At 32.7% G+C, this 20389-nt stretch overlaps 3 protein-coding genes and 2 pseudogenes across 3 annotated transcripts; 2 read left to right on the forward strand and 3 right to left on the reverse strand.

The window, feature by feature from the left end:
* Positions 1–4830: 4830 nt before the first annotated feature.
* LOC106450970 lies at positions 4831–5771 on the forward strand. Its single transcript, XM_013892804.3, has one exon. The coding sequence runs from the start codon at positions 4831–4833 to the stop codon at positions 5443–5445; it is 615 nt and encodes a 204-aa protein (XP_013748258.2). The 3' UTR covers positions 5446–5771.
* Positions 5083–7453, reverse strand: LOC106453418 (annotated as a pseudogene).
* A 39-nt stretch (positions 7454–7492) lies between these two features.
* Positions 7493–10898, reverse strand: LOC106453417 (F-box protein At3g57590-like). Its single transcript, XM_048780513.1, has one exon. The coding sequence runs from the start codon at positions 9740–9742 to the stop codon at positions 8615–8617; it is 1128 nt and encodes a 375-aa protein (XP_048636470.1). The 5' UTR covers positions 9743–10898; the 3' UTR covers positions 7493–8614.
* Positions 10899–11435: 537 nt separating this feature from the next.
* On the reverse strand, positions 11436–13466 carry LOC106453416 (annotated as a pseudogene).
* A 19-nt stretch (positions 13467–13485) lies between these two features.
* Positions 13486–13875, forward strand: LOC106453415. The gene has a single exon (XM_013895663.1). The coding sequence runs from the start codon at positions 13486–13488 to the stop codon at positions 13873–13875; it is 390 nt and encodes a 129-aa protein (XP_013751117.1).
* The last annotated feature ends 6514 nt before the right edge of the window (positions 13876–20389 follow it).

Below are 20389 nucleotides of genomic sequence, written 5' to 3' on the forward strand. Positions count from 1 at the left end.
TTGACAGCCAAACAAACAACAACAACAACATAAGGGATAGAATGGCGATACAAATCACAAGAAAGAGCCATATGAAATTGTACCACAACAACATCATAAGCTTCTTTAAAGACCGCATCTAGTGTAACCCGTAGGACAACACACACTGCACCATACGCAGAGAAGAGCATTCGATGGGAAGAAGATCCTTGCAATACCAACGAAACTTGTTCATCCCATTTACTCCATATAGGAAGAAATATTAGGAAAAAAGACTGATTCAAACGAGGGACAAGCGGGAACTTAAAACCCGCCACATCCATATTCATCGGGACAAAGATGACAATGAGTTTCTCTTCTACCTGCCACCAAGAAGAGAGATACACAAACACAACACCAACATCCGGAATGAAACCCATAAGAGAACTGCATACTGCAGACGCTCGCGCCAAGGCGATATAAATGCTACTAAAGATCACAAAGGTAGAACCAAATGAGGCTAAGCCCATCGGTATATCACCAGCTAAGATCATGAACCTCAATTCCAACATCACCCATACAGATAGCTGTCTAAACCATTCTACAGTAGCAGAATAAGTAGTAAATAAGGAGCTAAGATGAGCATGAAGGACCTTACAAGGACGACTGGTAGGGAGGTCGAAACACCCAAATAGAGACCTGTATATCACAGGATAATGGAGCCCGTAGGCGAAAGAAGTGTCATCGACACACCCAAATAGATACCTGTATACCACAGGAGAAAGGAGCCCGTAGGCGAAGGAAGTGTCGCTAGCAGACACCGGAAGACCACCACCGCCACTTTTCTTTGTTGTCATCCTAGATGGAGGCTTTAGAGTTAATATATGGGTAAGAGCTTGAGGAGATGGTATGAATGGCCGAAGAACAGTGATGATTCCACAAACACGAACCACAAGATCTGGATATAAACCTTTAGAACCAAATCTTGTGGCACCAAAGAACACAAAAGAAACAACACCACCACTGGCCAGATTTGGAAATCGAGTTTCCAGATTCTGAATATACGCTTGAGAGAGGGTGAATGGTGTGTCAAAGTGCAGGTGAACAACGAGGCGGAATGAAGCGTCGAGAGGATCCGGTGGTTCTGGCCGGGAGAGAGCTTCGAACGGCACCGGAGAAAACAAACACGGCGGTGGATCTGGTGGTTCGTGCGGAGTGAGAGCTTGCGCAAGAGACGACGAACACGGTTGCGGAGAGAGAGCTTCGAACGGCACCGGAGAAGGCAGAGATGGCGGCGGATCTGGAGGAGGGCGGGGTCACAACGGAGGAGACGAGGGACGGAGTGACGAAAGACGGGACACCATCACCATCGGAGCCATGGGAGAGCTGCTTCAAAGTGTTGGGGTCTGGAGAACTGGATTGAACCTGAAAAGGAAATCCATGGAGGAGGCCACCTAGGGAAGAGCGTCAGAGAGAGAAACCTTTAGGGTGATGGTTTGGATAGTAGTCAGTCTATGATTTTTATTTCAAATTTAACTTTTCTATGTGAGGTAATCACAAAGAGCCTCATTTTGTTTTGACTCCTCCTCTTTTTGTCTTACATCTTTCATATAGTAAAAAAAGTGTTTAGTACACTTATCATATACTCCTCCTCATATATCAAAATCTTTAGTCTACATACAGCCTCTCTAATCATTTTAAAGATCTGAAAGACGTTTTTAAACTGTTTGTATCTATTGTAGTGATGAAAGTAAAAAACAGTAGTTGACACACAAAAAAAGAGTTAAAAAAAAACACTCGCAGACAACTCAAATTATTGACACATACCTCGGCCATTTACAAGCTTTTTATATGCATCAAACACCATTTGGAAGTTAAACCACACATGCTATATGCAATAGTGCAAACAACTAACTATAAAGCGCTTTCCTTAAAATTTCATGTAACAAAGTTCAGTCCCATCACTTAATCACATATGTCTATAATTGCAGTATAAAAAGAGTTAAAGATGTTTATCAACCATACTGAGGCATAAGATTGAACCAGTCTACATTCATATCTGATCCGCTGATTCACTTTGTTGTGCTTGAGGAGGACGATGTGGAGGTGTCAAGAGCACTGGTGGAGGAGTCCAGAGACCAACATGAGGAGTATAGGTTGTATAGAGACCTGGTTGAGGACTCCAGAGCCCTGCTGGAAGAGTCCCGGTTGGACTGAGATCTTGAGCTGAGACAAATTCAATCAAGCGACCAGTATAATACTCAATTGAACCAGGGAAAATTCGTGGAAATGGGGAGTTGGAATTGTCGCTGGAGAAGGTGTGGGAGAGAGCAATGGGGATGGAGGTGGTGAGGGTGTAAGAATCCGGTATAAGGATGGGGATTTAGCCCGTGCACACCTGCGGATAACAACATCGGGAGATCCATAGATCTCTATGTCACCTGAGATGAAAATAAGAGATTCAGATCTCTCATTTAGATTTCAAAATGATAAAATTAGAAACGAGAGTTACCTTCTGAGTCGATACAAAGGGGCATTTTAACTTTATAGGACTTTGAAATTTTATCTTTCCAAAAATCTGTTCACTACTTGTACAGTAAAACTTCTATAGGACTTTGAAATTTTATTAATTTGTAGAGACCATATATTTACATATTCTTATGCACACATTCCATTTAGTTTCTTCATGCCAGCAATCAATGAATCGAAGAACTATTGAAACCCAACACTAGGTGATCAATATCAAACACAAACTTATTGCTTTATAAATTTTCTCAAAACTAAAGCTTTCTCATAAATCTCTTTAAGTTATACCACATCATGGTATCTCCTTATGTATAATTCATATTTTTCTAAACTCATTAGGAAACATATATTTCATTTTCTTGATCCTAAACTCATTAGGAAAGCTTACAATCTAAGTTAACTTCAAGCTTAAGTCAACAAGAACAAGTTTGTTTCTCTCAACTTCTAGGGTTATATTTTTTTAGGTTTCTTCTGTCGAAAGTATCTAATTATATAATTACAAAAACTGCCATTGCCATTTAATCAAGTCTGTTTACAATATTATTAAACCAATGAAATTATACAAGTTATATACTAAACCAGAAATTTGAGATGTATTTCTCGGCTTCTTCAAAATCAGATCTTATCTTTCCAAAAATCAGTTCACTACTTTTATATATCAAACTGGGCGTAGGGCGAGTATGCAAATGAAAAATAGTTAAAAATTTATTAATTTGGAAAATATTTTTATTTTAAACTGAAAGTAGATTGACTATTTTGTTATTCTTGTTGAAAATATAAGATTGATTAACATTTTTTCATGATCTATTCTACTTTATCAGTTAGTAAAATATATTAAATTACTCAAAATTGTAGTTGAAATTCAACATATAAATTATGAAATTTCTACCTCTTATACTCTGTTTTCAAATCAAATGAGCGTTTTAGTTTCCGTTATAAATTTTCTTTTAAACATAATGATTCAGATAATATGAAAAATAAAATAATCCATTAACTATTGAAAATTATTTAGATTGTATAAAATTATAATACGAATCGTTACTCCTTAAAAGTATACATATTTATTTGAAATAATTATCAAATAAACATTATCCAAACTGATTAGGTCTTTTATAAATATTATAGTTTAGTTTTTAGATTAAAATTAGTGATTGTTGTCTCAGCTAGAAATACTACCATAAGCCAAGTGGGGTTCTCCGGTTAAAACTGCTGCTAATGCCTAATGGTGATGAACTAAACCGCTGCCAAGTTGGTTCTTCTAGCTAAAACTGCTACTACTAGGTGGAATCAACACCACCAGTCACAGACCTTAACGCAACGAAGAGGGCTCTCATATTATATAGTTTTAAATGTTTGATTTGTATATTTGAATATAATAAACAAGTTTGGTATCTGCATAGATCTATAATCAAAACCATACCAAAAGCATTTCGTTATCGGAGAACCGACGATTATTTCTTTGGTTTTAGTCCACAAAGGTGTGTCCAGAAAGTATAATATGACTTTTCTAGAATAAGGAGGATACAAAGTAGTTATATTTGAATTCTTGAATAACAAAATAGAATATTTACACTACTTTTCTAAAAATATGAATAGAGTACTTTTTAGCGACATGCAACAGAATTGTAATGAATTGAATTTTGAAAATTTGAAATTTTGAATGTTTTCTATTGGAAGTTGTTGCAGCAGAATCTGTCCAAAAACAATTAAAATTAATCATAGTTTTAATATTAGATATAAATTAAAATTTGTTTTTAGTTACTAATAAAATTCCTACATAATCATATAGTTTTTTTTCATAATCATATAGTTAGTTATAGTTATGGGTTGTATCATATAGTTTAGTTTAGTTTAGTCATAGAAGTTAGAATTATCGTGCAAACTTTGCCCTCCTCAACATAATCCATCAAAAGCATAAACATAAGTTTAATTAGATAGGCCTCCTCCATTATGAGTACTTTAATATATAATAATCGTCAACTTCTTCTACACGTCTTCGAAATTATGATGAATGTGTAATGAATGTATCACTTATCTCCCAAGAACTCAAGAATGGTGACAACGTGGCAAAAATCCATACAACTGTCACCTCACTATTGGCTGAAAACCAAACACAAAATCAAATGCTTTGGACCCGTATCTAGTCAACGTTGGAAGAAGTCGTGCCAACGTCGTGTTGACAAGTCTGGAAACAAGCTTGCTTCCAAATCTATCATACTTTCATCTTTTTATATCTAAAGATCCTCCTCAGATCTTGAAACACATTCTAAACAAAGCAAAATAAACACAGAAACACAAAGATACGCTGCGCAAAAGACTTGGGAGAATCAACTTTTTATTGTGTCTATGGGGAAGAAACATGATCTTAGCATCAACTCTCTGAGTTATCATTCCACAGAAGACGAAGAAGACAAAAGCTGCAAGAACAGTCTCTTCTTCGGATTGTTCGATGATTCTGAATCCACGAGGCTAAGAAGTGGAAGCATGAAGAGACAATACAGCGACATGGGAGATATCTACCACAGAGTTTATGAAGAACGTCATGATGATGTTAACTATGGTGATGGTGATGATGAAGGATCCAAGGTGGACATGAGAGTCTTGATGTTACTAGAGTATATGAGAGAGCTTTATGTGGGGCAGCTTCAGGTTCTGAAGAAGATGTTTCCAGGTGGAGCCAAAGACGAGTTTCTTGGTTTCTTTACCAAGATCGGAGACGCTATGTCTCAGTTTAAAAAAGATTCTCGTCCTCTTACAAAGTCAAAGACTATGCAAAGGAGTCTAAGTGTCAATTTGGGCTCAACAGAGTTAAGAGATAAAAGGTTTAAAGTTACCACGGTTGAAGCCGGAGGTGCTCCCGCCGGTGGAGCTGGTGGTGCTGCCGGTGGTGCTGGAACTAGCGGTGCTGCTGGAGGAGGTAAAGGTGGCTCGGCAGCTGGTCAAGGCCAGCCTAAGAAATAGTCAGGGTTTGTGACATGTGGACATGGATGATCAAATCAAATGATATGTGTATATTTTGCATTACACAAGACGTTATTCTTTGCTAAAAGAAATGAAATGTAATGCGTGTGATTATATGTTTGTATTATGTTTTAGCATACATTGAAGTATTAGAGTCATGATGATCCAAATATAAGGCTATGGAAGAAAAGAAAGAAGATAAGACTATGGACTTGTCAACTGAAGACAAATCTTAGCTTTGATCTATCTTTCTTTGTTTGTTGTTTGATTCTCATATTCTTTTATATGTTATTTCAGTTAAAAAGAAAAAGCTTCGGCTTTTGTTAGTGTGCAAGATTACTCAAAAACTCTTAAGATAATGAATTTTCTATTGAACTCGACCGTGGTTGCCGGTTAACCAAACGATAAAATGTTGAATACTATAATGTCTAACCATTATTTTTGTTTTCAAGTGAGAGTATGGAGATGAAAACCCGAAAGAAAGTATATAATATATGATAAGCCAACAGAATGGTAAGAGTTTACAATAAACCTTGAAGATGAGATAAGTCACAGCATCACAGCCAAACTAGCTAGACTCTCCTTTTAAAAAGTTGAAATCCTCCACATGGTCCACAAAGACTTTAACACTACTAACATTCTCACCAAAACCTTGGATTTCAACACTCCTGAGAGTGTTCTTTTCGGCATTGAAATATAAAACATAAAACCGTTTAAATGTATCGAGCAAGAACAAAACAAATTCACCTCTAGTAGTCATTCCAGCCACGGTAAATTCTTGGAGTTTAATGACATCATTCTGAGGCAAAGGGTAGACATACTTGGACCATTCTTTTTTATCGACGTCATGTAGAACCCACATACGCAGCTCAATGGCACCACTGTCGCCAGACTCCCAATTAATCCCACCTAATTTACCCTTATAATTTATCAATGTCGGAGTTTTACGATTAAAGCATTCTGCTTCAATAACCTTGAACTCCTCATGCCTAACATCAAAACAAACTATCACTAGTATGTTTTTTTCAAGAGCTACGTAATATATATCGCCACTGATGCATATTCCTTTAGACCAATAATAACTGTAGTATTTTGGACAAACGATGTCACTCCTCTCCTCCACCCAAGTTTTTGAACTCCTAATGTCAAAATTATATGACGATCCCTTGGAGGAAAATAAGGATGATGATCTACCAATATTTTGAATTGTTTGTCAACTGGATCAAACCCTAAAAAGGCTTCTGACGTATTGTCAGTGGCGGACCCAGGATTTTTATAAACCTGGGTCAGAAATTAATTGGGCTTTAAAATCAAAACTAAAAAAAGAAAAAAGTGGGTGTCAAGAGAGGTTTGAACCCTGGTTTAGGGGTGTCAGCCGAAGTCAAAACACCACTAGAGCTAGCGAAATTCAGTTGTACATATTTAACAAACCAGATTTATAAGATTTAAGGGGTGTCAGCTGAACCCCCTTCTTTATACATAGGTCTGCCACTGCGTATTGTGCATGATCACTTTAGGTAACTCCGCATACTGTCCCGTGATAGGATTACATATCAGAGGCATTGCATCCTCCCCTGAGCGGCCCTTTCCACGGAAACATATCAAACCAGATGCATAGTTACAATTTTCTGAAGGGAACGTTGTATGATAATCGGCGGATACTACAAGAGAAGAGTTTTCATAAGGAATCTGAGGCTGTGGCGACGAGTAGAAGTGTAGTTCCTCACCAACTTTGTCGACTGCGAATAAGAGACGTGGTCGAGAAGATGACCTGGTCAAGTACAAATCTTTGAAATATGGACTACTAAGCATGGTTCGCCATAACTTGGACACGCAATGAAACCTCCCTACTGATTTTGAAGGCAGTCTTGAGAGTATCTCTAGAATGAGATCTATTGGGATGGAATCTGAATTTTCTGCTCTATTCATGATCGCTCTATTAACCGCTGATGGGAAGGAGAGAGATATCCAGAGAAAACAACTCACACAGGTACCATTATATATAGAGACCTAAGTAAGAGCATCTCCATTAAAGTCTATAGATATCTAAACATCAAAGGAAAATGTAAAAATAGAAGTGTTAAGGAATAGTATTTCAAAATAAAAACTTGTAGTTTTTCATTAGATATTCTCAGCCATGTGTTAATCTTTAAGTGGTTTGACTTTTTTATAATATTAAATTCAAATAAATAACTCAAAATTTTAGTATATTATCATTAATAAGTTTATATACTCATTTTATATTTGCAAGATATGTTACTTTTTAGAGATAAAACTATAATTGGTATGAATTTGTTTAAGTTGATGTCAAAAAAGCTATAACAGGTAACTTATAGAATAATAAAATAAAATGAAAAAATGAAAAAAAAGTAATTGGAAAAAAGATAAATATTGGCTACTTATTTGTTTCTTTCTGGATTTAACAAGAAATAAATCGTTAATAATTTTAAAAATATAAAAAATGACAATGTACATAAGTTAAATGTTAAAGAATAAAGAGAATTTAACTAAGTAGGGATTATTGGTTGGTATGTTTTGATGGATTTGAAAATCCAAACTAAATTTAGTGTTATTGGTTTTATGATTTTAAAATATGTATTGAAATCATGTGTTATTGGTGTAATGATTCATAAATTCTAATTCAAATCAATTGTTATTCAATCATACGGATGTACTAATAGATTTGATTTCATAATGAATTTGAATGTTACATGAATTTCTTTGTTAAAAATACAAAGACGTTACTCTATGCTAAAAAGAATGAAATGTAATGCGTGTGATTACATGTTATGTATTATGTTTTAGCATAAATAGAAGTATCGGAGTCATGATCCAAATATAAGACTTTGGAGTTGTCAACTGAAGACAAATCTTAGCTTTGATGTTTCTTTGTTTGTTGTTTGGTTTGCATATTATTTTATGTTCTTTCAGATAATAAGAAAAGCTTCGGCTTTTGTTTGTGTGCAAGATTATTCAAAAACTCTTAATAAAATGAATTTTCTATTGAACTCAACCAAACGAGACATGTAATCATAATATTGAATACTATAATGTCAAATATTATTTTTGTTTTCAAGTGAGAGCGTAGAGATGAAAACCCGAAAGAGAGTATATGATATATGATAAGCCACATGAAGATGAGATAAGTCACAAGAACATCACAGCCAAACTAGCTAGACTCTCTTTTAAAAAAAAAGTTGAAATCCTCCACATGGTCCACTAAGACTTTAACACTACTAACATTCTCACGAAAGCCTTGGATTTCAACACTCCTGAGAGCGTTCTTTTCGGGATTGAAGTAGAAAACATAAAAAGGTTTAAATGTATCGATCATAGACAAAACAAATTCACCTCTAGTGGTCATTCCAGCAACGGTAAAATCGTGGAGTTTAATGTCATCATTCTCAGGCAAAGTATAGACATATTCCGACCATTCTTGTTTCTCGACATCATGTAGAACCCACATACGCAACTCAATGGCACCACTGTCATTAAGATTCCCAGTAATCCCACCTAATTTACCCTTATAGTTTATCAATGTCGGAGTTTCATGATTAAAGCATTGTGCTTCAATAACCTTGAACTCCTCATACCTAACATCAAAACAAACTATTTCATATACTCCTTTTGAATACCTTGCACAATGTAGGTAGTATACAACTCCACTGATGCATATTCCTTCAGACAAATATCCATAATATTTTGGACAACAGATGTCACTCCTCCACCCAAGTTTTGGCACTCCTAATGTCAAAATTATATGACGATTAGTTGCAGAAGAATAAGGAAAATGCTCTACCAATATCTTGAATTGTTTGTCAATTGGATCAAACCCTAAAACAGCTTTTGATGGAATGTACATGATCACTTTAGGTAACTCCGCATACTGTCCCGTCATAGGATTACATATCATAGGCATTGCTTCCTCCTCTGAGCAGCCCTTTCCACGGAAACATATCAAACCAGATGCATAGTTACAAAGTTCTGAAGTGAACGTCGTATGATAATCGGCGGCTACTACAAGAGACGACTTGTCATAAGGAATTGAAGGCTGTGAGGACGAGTAGAAGTGTAGTTCCTCTTCCTCTTCCTCACCAACGCTGTGGACAACAAATAAGAGACGTGGTCGAGCAGATGACCTGGTCAAGTACAACTCTTTGAAATATGGACAACTAAGCATGGATCGCCATAGCTTGGACACGCAATGAAACCTCCCTACTGATTTTGAAGGCAATCTTGAGAGTATCTCTAGAATGAGATCTATTGGGATGGAATCTGAATTTTCTGCTCTATTCATGATTGCTCCATTAACCGCTGATGGGAAGGAGAGAGATATCTAGAGAATACAACTCACAAAGGTACCATTATATATAGAGACCTAAGTAAGAGCATCTCCATTGAACTCTATAGATATCTAAACATCAAAGGAAAATGTAAAAAAAAAAAATAGAAGTGTTTAGTAATAGTATTTCCAAATAGAAACTTGTAGTTTTTCATTAGATATTCTCAGCCATGTGTTAATCTTTAAGTGGTTTGAGTTTTTTATAATATTAAATTCAAATAAATAACTCAAAATTTTAGTATATTATCATTAATAAGTTTAGATACTCATTTTATATTTGCAAGATTTGTTACTTTTTAGAGATAAAACTATATCTGGTATGAGTTTGTTTAAGTTGATAACAAATAAATCTATAACTGGTAACTTATAAAACTATAACTGGTATGAGTTTGTTTAAGTTGTCAATAGCTTGGATCTATCTTTCTTTGTTTGTTGTTTGATTCTCATATTCTTTTATATGTTATTTCAGTTAAAAAGAAAAGGAAAAATTGCCAAAAGAGAACAAAAAAACAAGGTTGATGTCCCCTTGGTATAAAACAAACATGAAGTTGTCTTAATAGTATAATTTTTTTAATAATCCCAAAACTAACCATATATTTAATCTAATTAAACACAATTTAAAAGTTAATTTGAATTTTTTTTTTAAAGTTAATGGAAAAAAGGGAAAAAAACATTTGAAAGGCAATCGAAAACAAAAAAAGAAAAAGGGTATAAATATGCATCATAGAAAACAAGAGTTTGTGAGAAGAATCAAAAGAAAAACTATAGAAAAACCATAGATTGATGAAGAAGAGAAGGGAGAATCGTTTTTTTAAAAACAATTCAAGTAAAATCGACCATAACACGTTTTAGGAAGTTAGAATATTTTTAGGAGATTTTTAGAATATTTCCTTAACTGAAATTTCATTAATTTTCGCAAAAAATTAGGTATTTTTATCCGTAAAAGGCAACTTCTAAAAGTTTGGAAGAATGGTAAAAATTCTGAATACACTTTATACTTTGAGTAGACATAAGAGTACATTGTAGAAAACACATTCCCCAAAATTTAGAATACTTTATAAAAGTAGAAGATGCATTCGGAAGGAAAGTGGATACCTTTACGATTAGTAGAATGCGCATTCCTCTTTTTTAGAAATTTAGTAAATAGTAAAATGAGCATTCTAAAAGAAATAGATGAATGTGTTTATTTTAGAAATTGTTTTCTACTATACCATTTTTCGTAGAAGACGCATTCTATTTTTAGTAGAACGTATTTTAAAAATCTTATTTACCAAGTTTTTGAACAAAAGAAAATTACCAGCTTGTGTATATGGATGTTTTATTAATTGTTTATATTTTTAATAATTTTTTTGATTAACAAAATTATTTATTTCATTAGCTTTCAGAAATATAAAAGATAAAAAGGAGAAAAATTGGAAAAAAATTAGTTTTATACCAAAGAGACAATAACCTTGTTTTTTTGTTCTCTTTTAGCAATTTTCCCAAAAGAAAAAGCTTGGGCTTTTGTTAGTGTGCAAGATTATTCAAAAACTCTTAAGATAATGAATTTTCTATTGAACTCAACCGTGGTTGCCGGTTAACCAAACGATAAAATGTTGAATACTATAATGTCTAACCATTATTTTTGTTTTGAAGTGAGAGTATGGAGATGAAAATCCGAAAGAAAGTATATAATATATGATAAACCAACAGAATGATAAGAGTTTACAAACAAAGCTTGAAGATGAGATACGTCACAACATCACAGCCAAACTAGATAGACTCTCTTTTAAAAAAAGTTGAAATCCTCCACATGGTCCACAAAGACTTTAACACTACTAACATTCTCACCAAAGCCTTGGATTTCAACACTCCTGAGAGTGTTCTTTTCGGGATTGAAGTAGAAAACATAAAACCGTTTAAATGTATCGAGCAAGAACAAAACAAATTCACCTCTAATAGTCATTCCAGCAACGGTAAATTCGTGGAGTTTAATGACATCATTCTCAGGCAAAGGGTAGACATAACTGGACCATTCTTGCTTCTCGACATCATGTAGAACCCACATACGCAACTTGGCACCAGTGTCACCAGATTCCCAATTAATCCCACCTAATTTACCTTTATAATTTATAAATGTCGGAGTTTTATGAGTAAAGCATTCTGCTTCAATAACCTTGAACTCCTCATACCTAACAACAAAACAAACTATCACTAGTATGTTATTTTCATGAGTCCTAGCTACGTAATATATATCTCCATTGATGCATATTCCTTCAGACCAATAATAACTGTAGTATTTTGGACAACCGATGTTACTCCTCCACCCAAGTTTTGGAACTCGTAATGTCAAAGTTATATGACGACGATCCCTTGCTGAAGGATAAGGCAAATGCTCTACCAATATCTTGAATTGTCTGTCAACTGGATCAAACCCTAGAAAGGCTTTTGACGTATTGTACATGATCACTTTAGGTAACTCCGCATACTTCCCGTGATAGGATTACATATCAGAGTCAGTGCATCCTTTCTTGAGTGGCACTTTCCACTGAAACATATCAAACCAGATGCATAGTTACAACGTCTTGAAGGGAACTTCGTATGATAATCGGCGGCTTCTACAAGCGAAGACTTGTCATAAGGAATCTGAGGCTGTGGCGACGAGTAGAAGTGTAGTTCCTCACCAACTTTGTCGACTGCGAATAAGAGACGTGGTCCAGCAGATGACCTGGTCAAGTACAACTCTTTGAAATATGGACAACTAAGCATGGTTCGCCATAACTTGGACACTCAATGAAACTGTAACGCCCCGACCCGCCCACGGCTAATGGGCCACCCACGCCCGCTCTCTCGGCCCGTGGGCCCCATCCCGTCTGACGGTCGGTCCGTTAATTTTTCAAAGGCTCGAAATCATTGTTTACTGACCCTGCAATCACCACCCGACCTTTCCCCGTGCTTTGGCCTCACTCACACGCTATCGCGAATCACTTCCCGATAGGTCACCCATCCTTCCACTACTCCAGCTCAAGCACGCTTAACTCTGGAGTTCTTTCAGGATGTGCTCCGGAAAAGGTAAGTCAACTTTGGTGACATAGGTAGCCAAATCAATTCTCTTAAGCCTTTTTTCACATATCACAACTCGGGATGTTACAATTCACCCCCTCTCAAAGAACGCAACGTCCTCGTTGCGCCCCCGACAGGTCTCAAGACGCCTCTCAGGTCGGAACTGAGATAGCTAACCTGGCTCTGATACCACTTGTAACGCCCCGACCCGCCCACGGCTAATGGGCCACCCACGCCCGCTCTCTCGGCCCGTGGGCCCCATCCCGTCTGACGGTCGGTCCGTTAATTTTTCAAAGGCTCGAAATCATTGTTTACTGACCCTGCAATCACCACCCGACCTTTCCCCGTGCTTTGGCCTCACTCACACGCTATCGCGAATCACTTCCCGATAGGTCACCCATCCTTCCACTACTCCAGCTCAAGCACGCTTAACTCTGGAGTTCTTTCAGGATGTGCTCCGGAAAAGGTAAGTCAACTTTGGTGACATAGGTAGCCAAATCAATTCTCTTAAGCCTTTTTTCACATATCACAACTCGGGATGTTACAGAAACCTTCCTACTGATTTTGAAGGCAATCTCGAGAGTATCTCAAGAATGAGATCTATTGGGATGGAAGCTGGATTTTCTGCTCTATTCATGATCGTTTATTAGCAGACGATGGGACTTGGACGTGCAGGTAATGATGAGAACCGGCAGCACCTGTTTTTCGATTGCTCCTTTAGTAATCAGATTTGGATGTTCTTTATTTCTCGGATGCAGCTTACTCCTCCACAGGGGTTTGATGAAGTGTTGAGATGGCTGAAAGATCCATCAAGAGACAAGAATGTGATCCTGATTATTAGACTCATTCACCAAGCTGTAGTCTACTTGGTTTGGAAAGAGAGAAACAAGCGTATTCACACAGCTGAGGTGAAGCCAGCAGGGACTCTGATTGCAGAAATTCAGCAGACTGTTAAGCTCCGTTTAGATCCGTTGGCTCGCAGACAGTTAACTCCAGCAGGACAGGACTCTGTGCTTGCTACTTGGATGTCCTTCTTCTCAGTCTAAAGTGTTTGAAGTGTTGTGCAGGGAGTACATGTGGACTGGAAGATGAAGGGGATTTCTTTTCTTTTTGGATTAGTAGAATTGTAGGCGCTTACCAGGCCAGGGTATATATGTTTTGGGCTTGACTTTTTTGTAATGTGTCTGATATGAATGAATAAAAGAATTTATTAAAAAAAAAAAAAAAAAAAAAAAAAAAAAAACCTATAGATATCTAAACCTAAAAAAAAGAAGATATCTAAACATCAAAAGAAAAGATTGAAAAATAGAGGTGTTAGGGAATAATATTTCAAAATAGAAACTTGTAGATTTTCACTAGATATTCTCAGCCATGTGTTAATCTTTAAGTGGTTTGAATTTTTCATAAATATTAAAAATCAAATAATAAGTAAAATTCAAATAATAACTAAAATGGAAAACAAAGTAAATGGAAAAAGATAAAAATTTGACCAATTCTTTCAAATAACAATTTTTAAGTTTTTATCACAAAACAGCATTCAAAAAATAAAATGACAAAATAGCTTCTTTTTTTTATTTTGAAAAATTTAATATCTTTTTTAATTTTTTTTATTTGAAATCACATTCCAAAAAAACCCAACCCTTAACTCTAAACCCTAAACTCAAAAATCTACCTTTAATTCTAAATCCTAAGGTCTAGATTAATTAACTCTAAATGTATAAATGTATATTTACTTCTTTAATGAAACACTAGATTCTGAAAAGGCAAATATATATTTTTGTTTTAATTTTTTTTAAATAAATTTAATTTTTATATTTGTGTTATTTTTTGTAATCATATTTATATTTAATATTAATTTAATTTAACAAAATTTTGGTAATTATTTCAAGTTGCATAGATATACACTTGTGACATATGCATTTCAGAAATTTTTTTAAACTATATTCTTAAATTTTGCAACATACTATATTTTCTTATTAGTTACCTAATATAATTAGTCAAGAATCTTAACTAAAAAACCTGATTCGGAATCGACTCGAAAATAAAATTCTCATACTCTATTAGGCCTTGCCTATATATTCAAAACGGTTCTTAAAGTCTTATATCCGAAAACCAATATTAAATCCAACCCGCACCAAAACGGAACAAAATTTTTTGAAATTGTTTTGATTTTTTTAATATATTATGTTTAAATATATATACATATATATATATATATATATATATATATTAATGGGTTAATATGTTCTTCACTAACTTTATGTAAAATCACATTTAATAAATATTTTTTAATCGAATAATCTATTTAAACCCGTTAAACTAAATGAGTTTATACGAATATTTATTTCTATTAAAAGTCCACTTAAACTCTGTTAAACCCTATATTAACATCATGTGATTTTTTTAATTGATAAACTTAATGTCTATGGAAAATATTTAAAATTTGAATAAATTAATGTCTGGTTAAACATATTCCAATTTTTTGGACTGAGATGTAACTTATGTTGTTGTAGTGTGATAATGATTTTTGAAAAAGTGGTATTCAATTGTATTTTTTCTAAAAATCTATGTTAAACATGATTACAAAACTTAAGTTGAAATGGTGTTATATTAATGTAAACAGATTTGAATGACGGATTTGAATAGATTAATATAAGATAAAAAGATCAGTAAATATTTTAATACAAATTATATATACCATTATTATTAGGCTTGTGTAAAATCTGTCAAAAGGCAAAAAGCAGTATTAATATAATTAATGTTGATTTTAGAAGTAAGATGTGGTTATTAAATTGCACACTACGCAAAGAAATAAGAAGTTGCTGTTTTTTGACCCGCCTTTGAAAGGGCGTGTATATTTTTTGTTGTAATTATTTTTGAAAATTTTAATTTTACATTTTTTCATATTTGTGTTTAATATTAATTTATTATAATATAATTTTTGGTAATTACATTAAATATGTCAAGTTGCATAACTATACACTTATACCATATGTATTTCATAAATTATTTTAAACTTTATTCATAAATATTACAAACATATTATTTTTTAGTACTTATCTAACATAATTACTCAAGAATATTTGTATCCAGAAAAATCGATTCAAAATCGATCCGAAAATCAAAATCTCATACTCTATTAAACATGACTTATATATTTGAACAGTTCTTAAAATGTTTTATCCAAAAACCAATATCAAATCCAACCCGCACCGTTAGCCGAACAAATTTTTTTTTAAATGTTTGAAAATTTTAATTTTAATTATATTCTGTTAAAAATACATACATACATATATATACATATGTAAATGGGTTAATATGGTCTTCATTAACTTTAAGTAAAATTATATTTAATAAAAAAATTTAATCTAATAACTTATTTAAAACCCGTTATACTAAATCAGTTTATATGAATATTTATTCTATTAAAATTTTCAATTAAACCCTATTTTTAACATCAAGTGATTTGTTAATTGATAAACTTAATGTCTGTGTAAAATATTTAAAATTTGAAAAAAATTAATGTCTAGTTAAATAAATCCTAATTTTTTGGCTGAGATGTAAGCTATATTGTTGTAGTGTGATAATAATTTTTTTAAAAAATATATCAAAGTTTATTATAATGAGGAATAATTATCATATCATTATATAAATATATGTCAATAACGTAACTGTATACATAATTATATAATATAATGTGTTGTATTAATCAAATAAAAGGTTACAATTCTAAAAATGATTTTTATTTAAACACCCAATAAAAAAAATATATGGTAACAAAAATGTATTTTTATGGTACATGACCAATTGTATAAGGTTTTTTCGTATTACACATTTGTTGCCATATAAAAGGGTTTATATTTTTATTTAAACACCCAATAACAAAAAAAGTACAAAAATATATTTTTATAATTTTTTGTTGCCATATACGTAGTTCTTTAAAATATGACCTAAAGTGGTTATCCCTTTAGAATAAGACTTTTAAATATATTCATTTAGATGCAATTATATAACTTGTGCAGTTATATAAGATATATAAAAAATAGTTTTTTAGTTAGACATAACTTTTTATCAATTGGTCATGTACATACAATTATACAAAAAAAAATCAGTTGGACTTTATCAACGGGTCATGTTCTAATTTAATAGTATTGATATTTTGTTTATTCTGATCCTTGTGACAAAAAATTTTTAGTGCTATGTTAGAGAATTTCTCTAAATATTGGATACTTAGGTTCCGAATAGCAATCAACCACCCGCACCGTTTTCAGTAACAAAATTTTTTATATCTATACTATTTTTTGCGAAGTAAATTTTTGCAATGAAACTCTCACATTGAAAGTTAGAGTGGTTAATATCGTTTATACCCTTAATGAATAAAATATATAAATAAATTAAAAAATAAAAACGAAATTTTAATTGATTTTGATTAGATAATTGATTATTATTAAAAATAGTAAGAATTATCCAAAATCTGAAAATATAATTTTAAAAAGAGATAACTTCTGTATATATTGTATTGTTATCTGAAAAAGTCTTTAAGTAAAAAGTTAAAAACATAAATTTCATAACTAAATATTAATTAAAAAAAATTATTAATTATAATTAAAAATAGAATATTGAATTATCCAAAATCTAAAATATAATTTAAAAAGATAATTTATATATATATATATATATATTGTATTGTTATCTGAAAAAGCTGAAAAAGTATTTTAGTAAAACATTAAAAACATAAATTATATAATTAAATATCAATCAAACATTTTTTTAATTATATAATTTAAAACTATTATTTGCGAAGTAAATTTTCGCAATGAAGTTCTCACGTTGAAAGTTAGAGTGGTTAATATATTTTAACCCTTAATGAATAAAATGTATAAATAAATTAAAAAATAAGAACGAAATTTTAATTGATTTTGATAAGATAATTGATTAATATTAAGAATAGTAAGAATTATCCAAAATCTGAAAATATAATTTAAAAAGGAGATAACTTATGTATATATTATATTGTTATCTGAAAAATTCTTTAAGTTAAAAGTTTAAAACATAAATTTTATAACTAAATATTAATTAAATAAAATTACTAATTATATAACTAAAAATAGAATATTGAATTATCCAAAATCTAAAAATTAGAATTAAAAAAGATAATATATATATATATATATATATATATATATTGTATTGTTATATGAAAAAATATTTTAGTAAAACGTTAAAAACATAAATTATATAATTAAATATTAATCAAATATTTTTCTAAATTATATAATTAAAAATATAATATTGACTTATTTTAAGATTTATTTTAGTAATGAATCTATATATATAAAAATATGTTTGCCTCTCTCTTAAGTTATCCATGTGGAAAGTCACTCTATGACAGACCGACACGTGTCTCTGAGTTTTATTTCTTTGGCTAGACTTGAGTTTAACTTTGGACTTATACTATGAACAATTGAAAGAGCTTTTTACTCTTTAGTATTATTGAATGTGTTAATTATTTCTTAATACATAGTAGATAAAACAAAAAAAACACACATTACGATATGGACGTGATATTATCATCAAAGCAATATTTACCATATGTACCTCATCCTGTGATAATTTATAAATTAGCAACGAATCTATGAGTTCAGCAAATTTGCAATTACCTACTTTAGAATTTTAAGTATATAAAGAGTCAACAGTAGTGTGTTGAATATTATATTCATATGATTTAAAAGCTTTTACAAATTTTTATTTTTAAACATACACCAAAAACTTTATGAAAGTAAATATTCATTCAGGTTCTCAACCACTTCAAATACCACCAACACCAAAAAAAAAATCAACTGCACGAAAACTATAATATATTTAAAACTACAATAAATACATTAGTTAATGAAATATCATTTTTAAAAAAATATTGTGGATGCATACATAAATATTAAGAGAAATGTATAAAAGGAAATAAAAGTAACAATAACTTGAAGAACAAAATATATAAGACTCAAAATATTTATGATTTATGGTATAAGATATATTCAACTTATTGTCACAAAAAACCTAAAAAAAAAATACATATTTTAAGAACACTAATAATCACTTTAAAATTTTTAACATTTTAAGAAAAACTATAAATCAATAGTATTAATATAAAATTTTATCCCAAAAACTCAGCATTAAATGCATAAACAAAAAAACAAACAAACCCTAAACCATATAATCCTAAGCATTATTCTAAACCAAACATTAAACCCAACATAAACTAAATGCTAAACCTTTTCTACTGCCAAAAACCCTAAATCCTACCTAACCCTAAACCCTACATAAACCTAGACCTTAACCCTATCTAACCCTAAACCCTACATAAACCTAACCCTAAACCCTTCATACTACCTAAACCCTAAACCTACCTAACTCTAAACGTAAACCCTACCTAACCCTAAACCCTATTTAACCCTAAACCCTTCCTAACCCTAAAACCCTACCTAAAACCTAACCCTACCTAACCCTAACCCTAAACCCCACCTACCTTAAACCCTACCTAAACCCTACTAACCCTAAACCCCACCTACCTTAAACCCTACCTAACCCTAAACCCTACTAACCCTAAACCCTACCTAACCCTAACCCTACATAACCCTAAACCCTACTAACCCTACCTAACCTAAACCCTACTTAACCTAAACCCTTTCTAACCCTAAACCCTACCTAACCCTAAACCCTACTGACCCTAAACCTTACTAACCCTAAACCCTACCTAACCCTAAACCCTACCGAACCCTAAACCCTACCTAATTCTAAACCCTACCTAACCCTAAACCCAACCTAACCCTAAACCCTACCTACCCTAAACCCTACCTACCCTAAACCCTTTCTAACCCTAAACCCTACCTAACTTTAAACCTCTTCTAATCCTAAACCTGACCTAACCCTAAAACTTGCCTAACCCTAAATCCTACCTAACCCTAAACCCTTTCTAGCCTTAAATCCTATTAACCCTACTAACCCTAAACCCTTTCTAACCCTAAACAATGCTAACCCTAGACCCTTTCGAACCCTAAACCCTACCTAACCCTAAACCCTACCTAACTCTAAACCCTTTCTAACCCTAAACCCCTTCTAACCCTAAACCTGACCTAACCCTAAACTCTGCCTAACCCTAAATCCTACCTAACCCTAAACCCTTTCTAGCCTTAAATCCTACTAACCTTAAACCCTACTAACCCTAAACCATGCTAACCCTAAACCCTACCTAATTCTAAACCCTACTAACCCTTAACCCTACCTTACCCTAAAACCTTTCTAACCCTAAACCCTTTCTAACCCTAAACCCTACCTAACCCTAAACCCTACCTAACCCTAAACCCTAATAACCCTAAACCCTACCTAACCCTAAACCCCACCTACCCTAAACCCTTTTTATCCCTAAACCCTGCTAACCCTAAACCCTATCTAAACCTAACCCTAAAACTCTACCTAAACCTAACCATAAATACCGCTAAAACTCTACCAACCCTAAACACTAAAAAATAATCTCAAAACTTAAAACTAAAAAAACCTAAACTC

The sequence above is a fragment of the Brassica napus genome, chromosome A5 (assembly GCF_020379485.1).
Source record: "Brassica napus cultivar Da-Ae chromosome A5, Da-Ae, whole genome shotgun sequence".
In the NCBI taxonomy this organism is placed as follows: domain Eukaryota; kingdom Viridiplantae; phylum Streptophyta; class Magnoliopsida; order Brassicales; family Brassicaceae; genus Brassica; species Brassica napus.

What these genes read in the sequence shown, in the direction of transcription:
- LOC106450970 (XM_013892804.3), top strand. Translation starts at nt 4,831, where the DNA reads ATGGGGAAGAAACATGATCTTAGCATCAACTCTCTGAGTTATCATTCC.
- LOC106453417 (XM_048780513.1), bottom strand. Translation starts at nt 9,742, where the DNA reads ATGAATAGAGCAGAAAATTCAGATTCCATCCCAATAGATCTCATTCTA.
- LOC106453415 (XM_013895663.1), top strand. Translation starts at nt 13,486, where the DNA reads ATGGGACTTGGACGTGCAGGTAATGATGAGAACCGGCAGCACCTGTTT.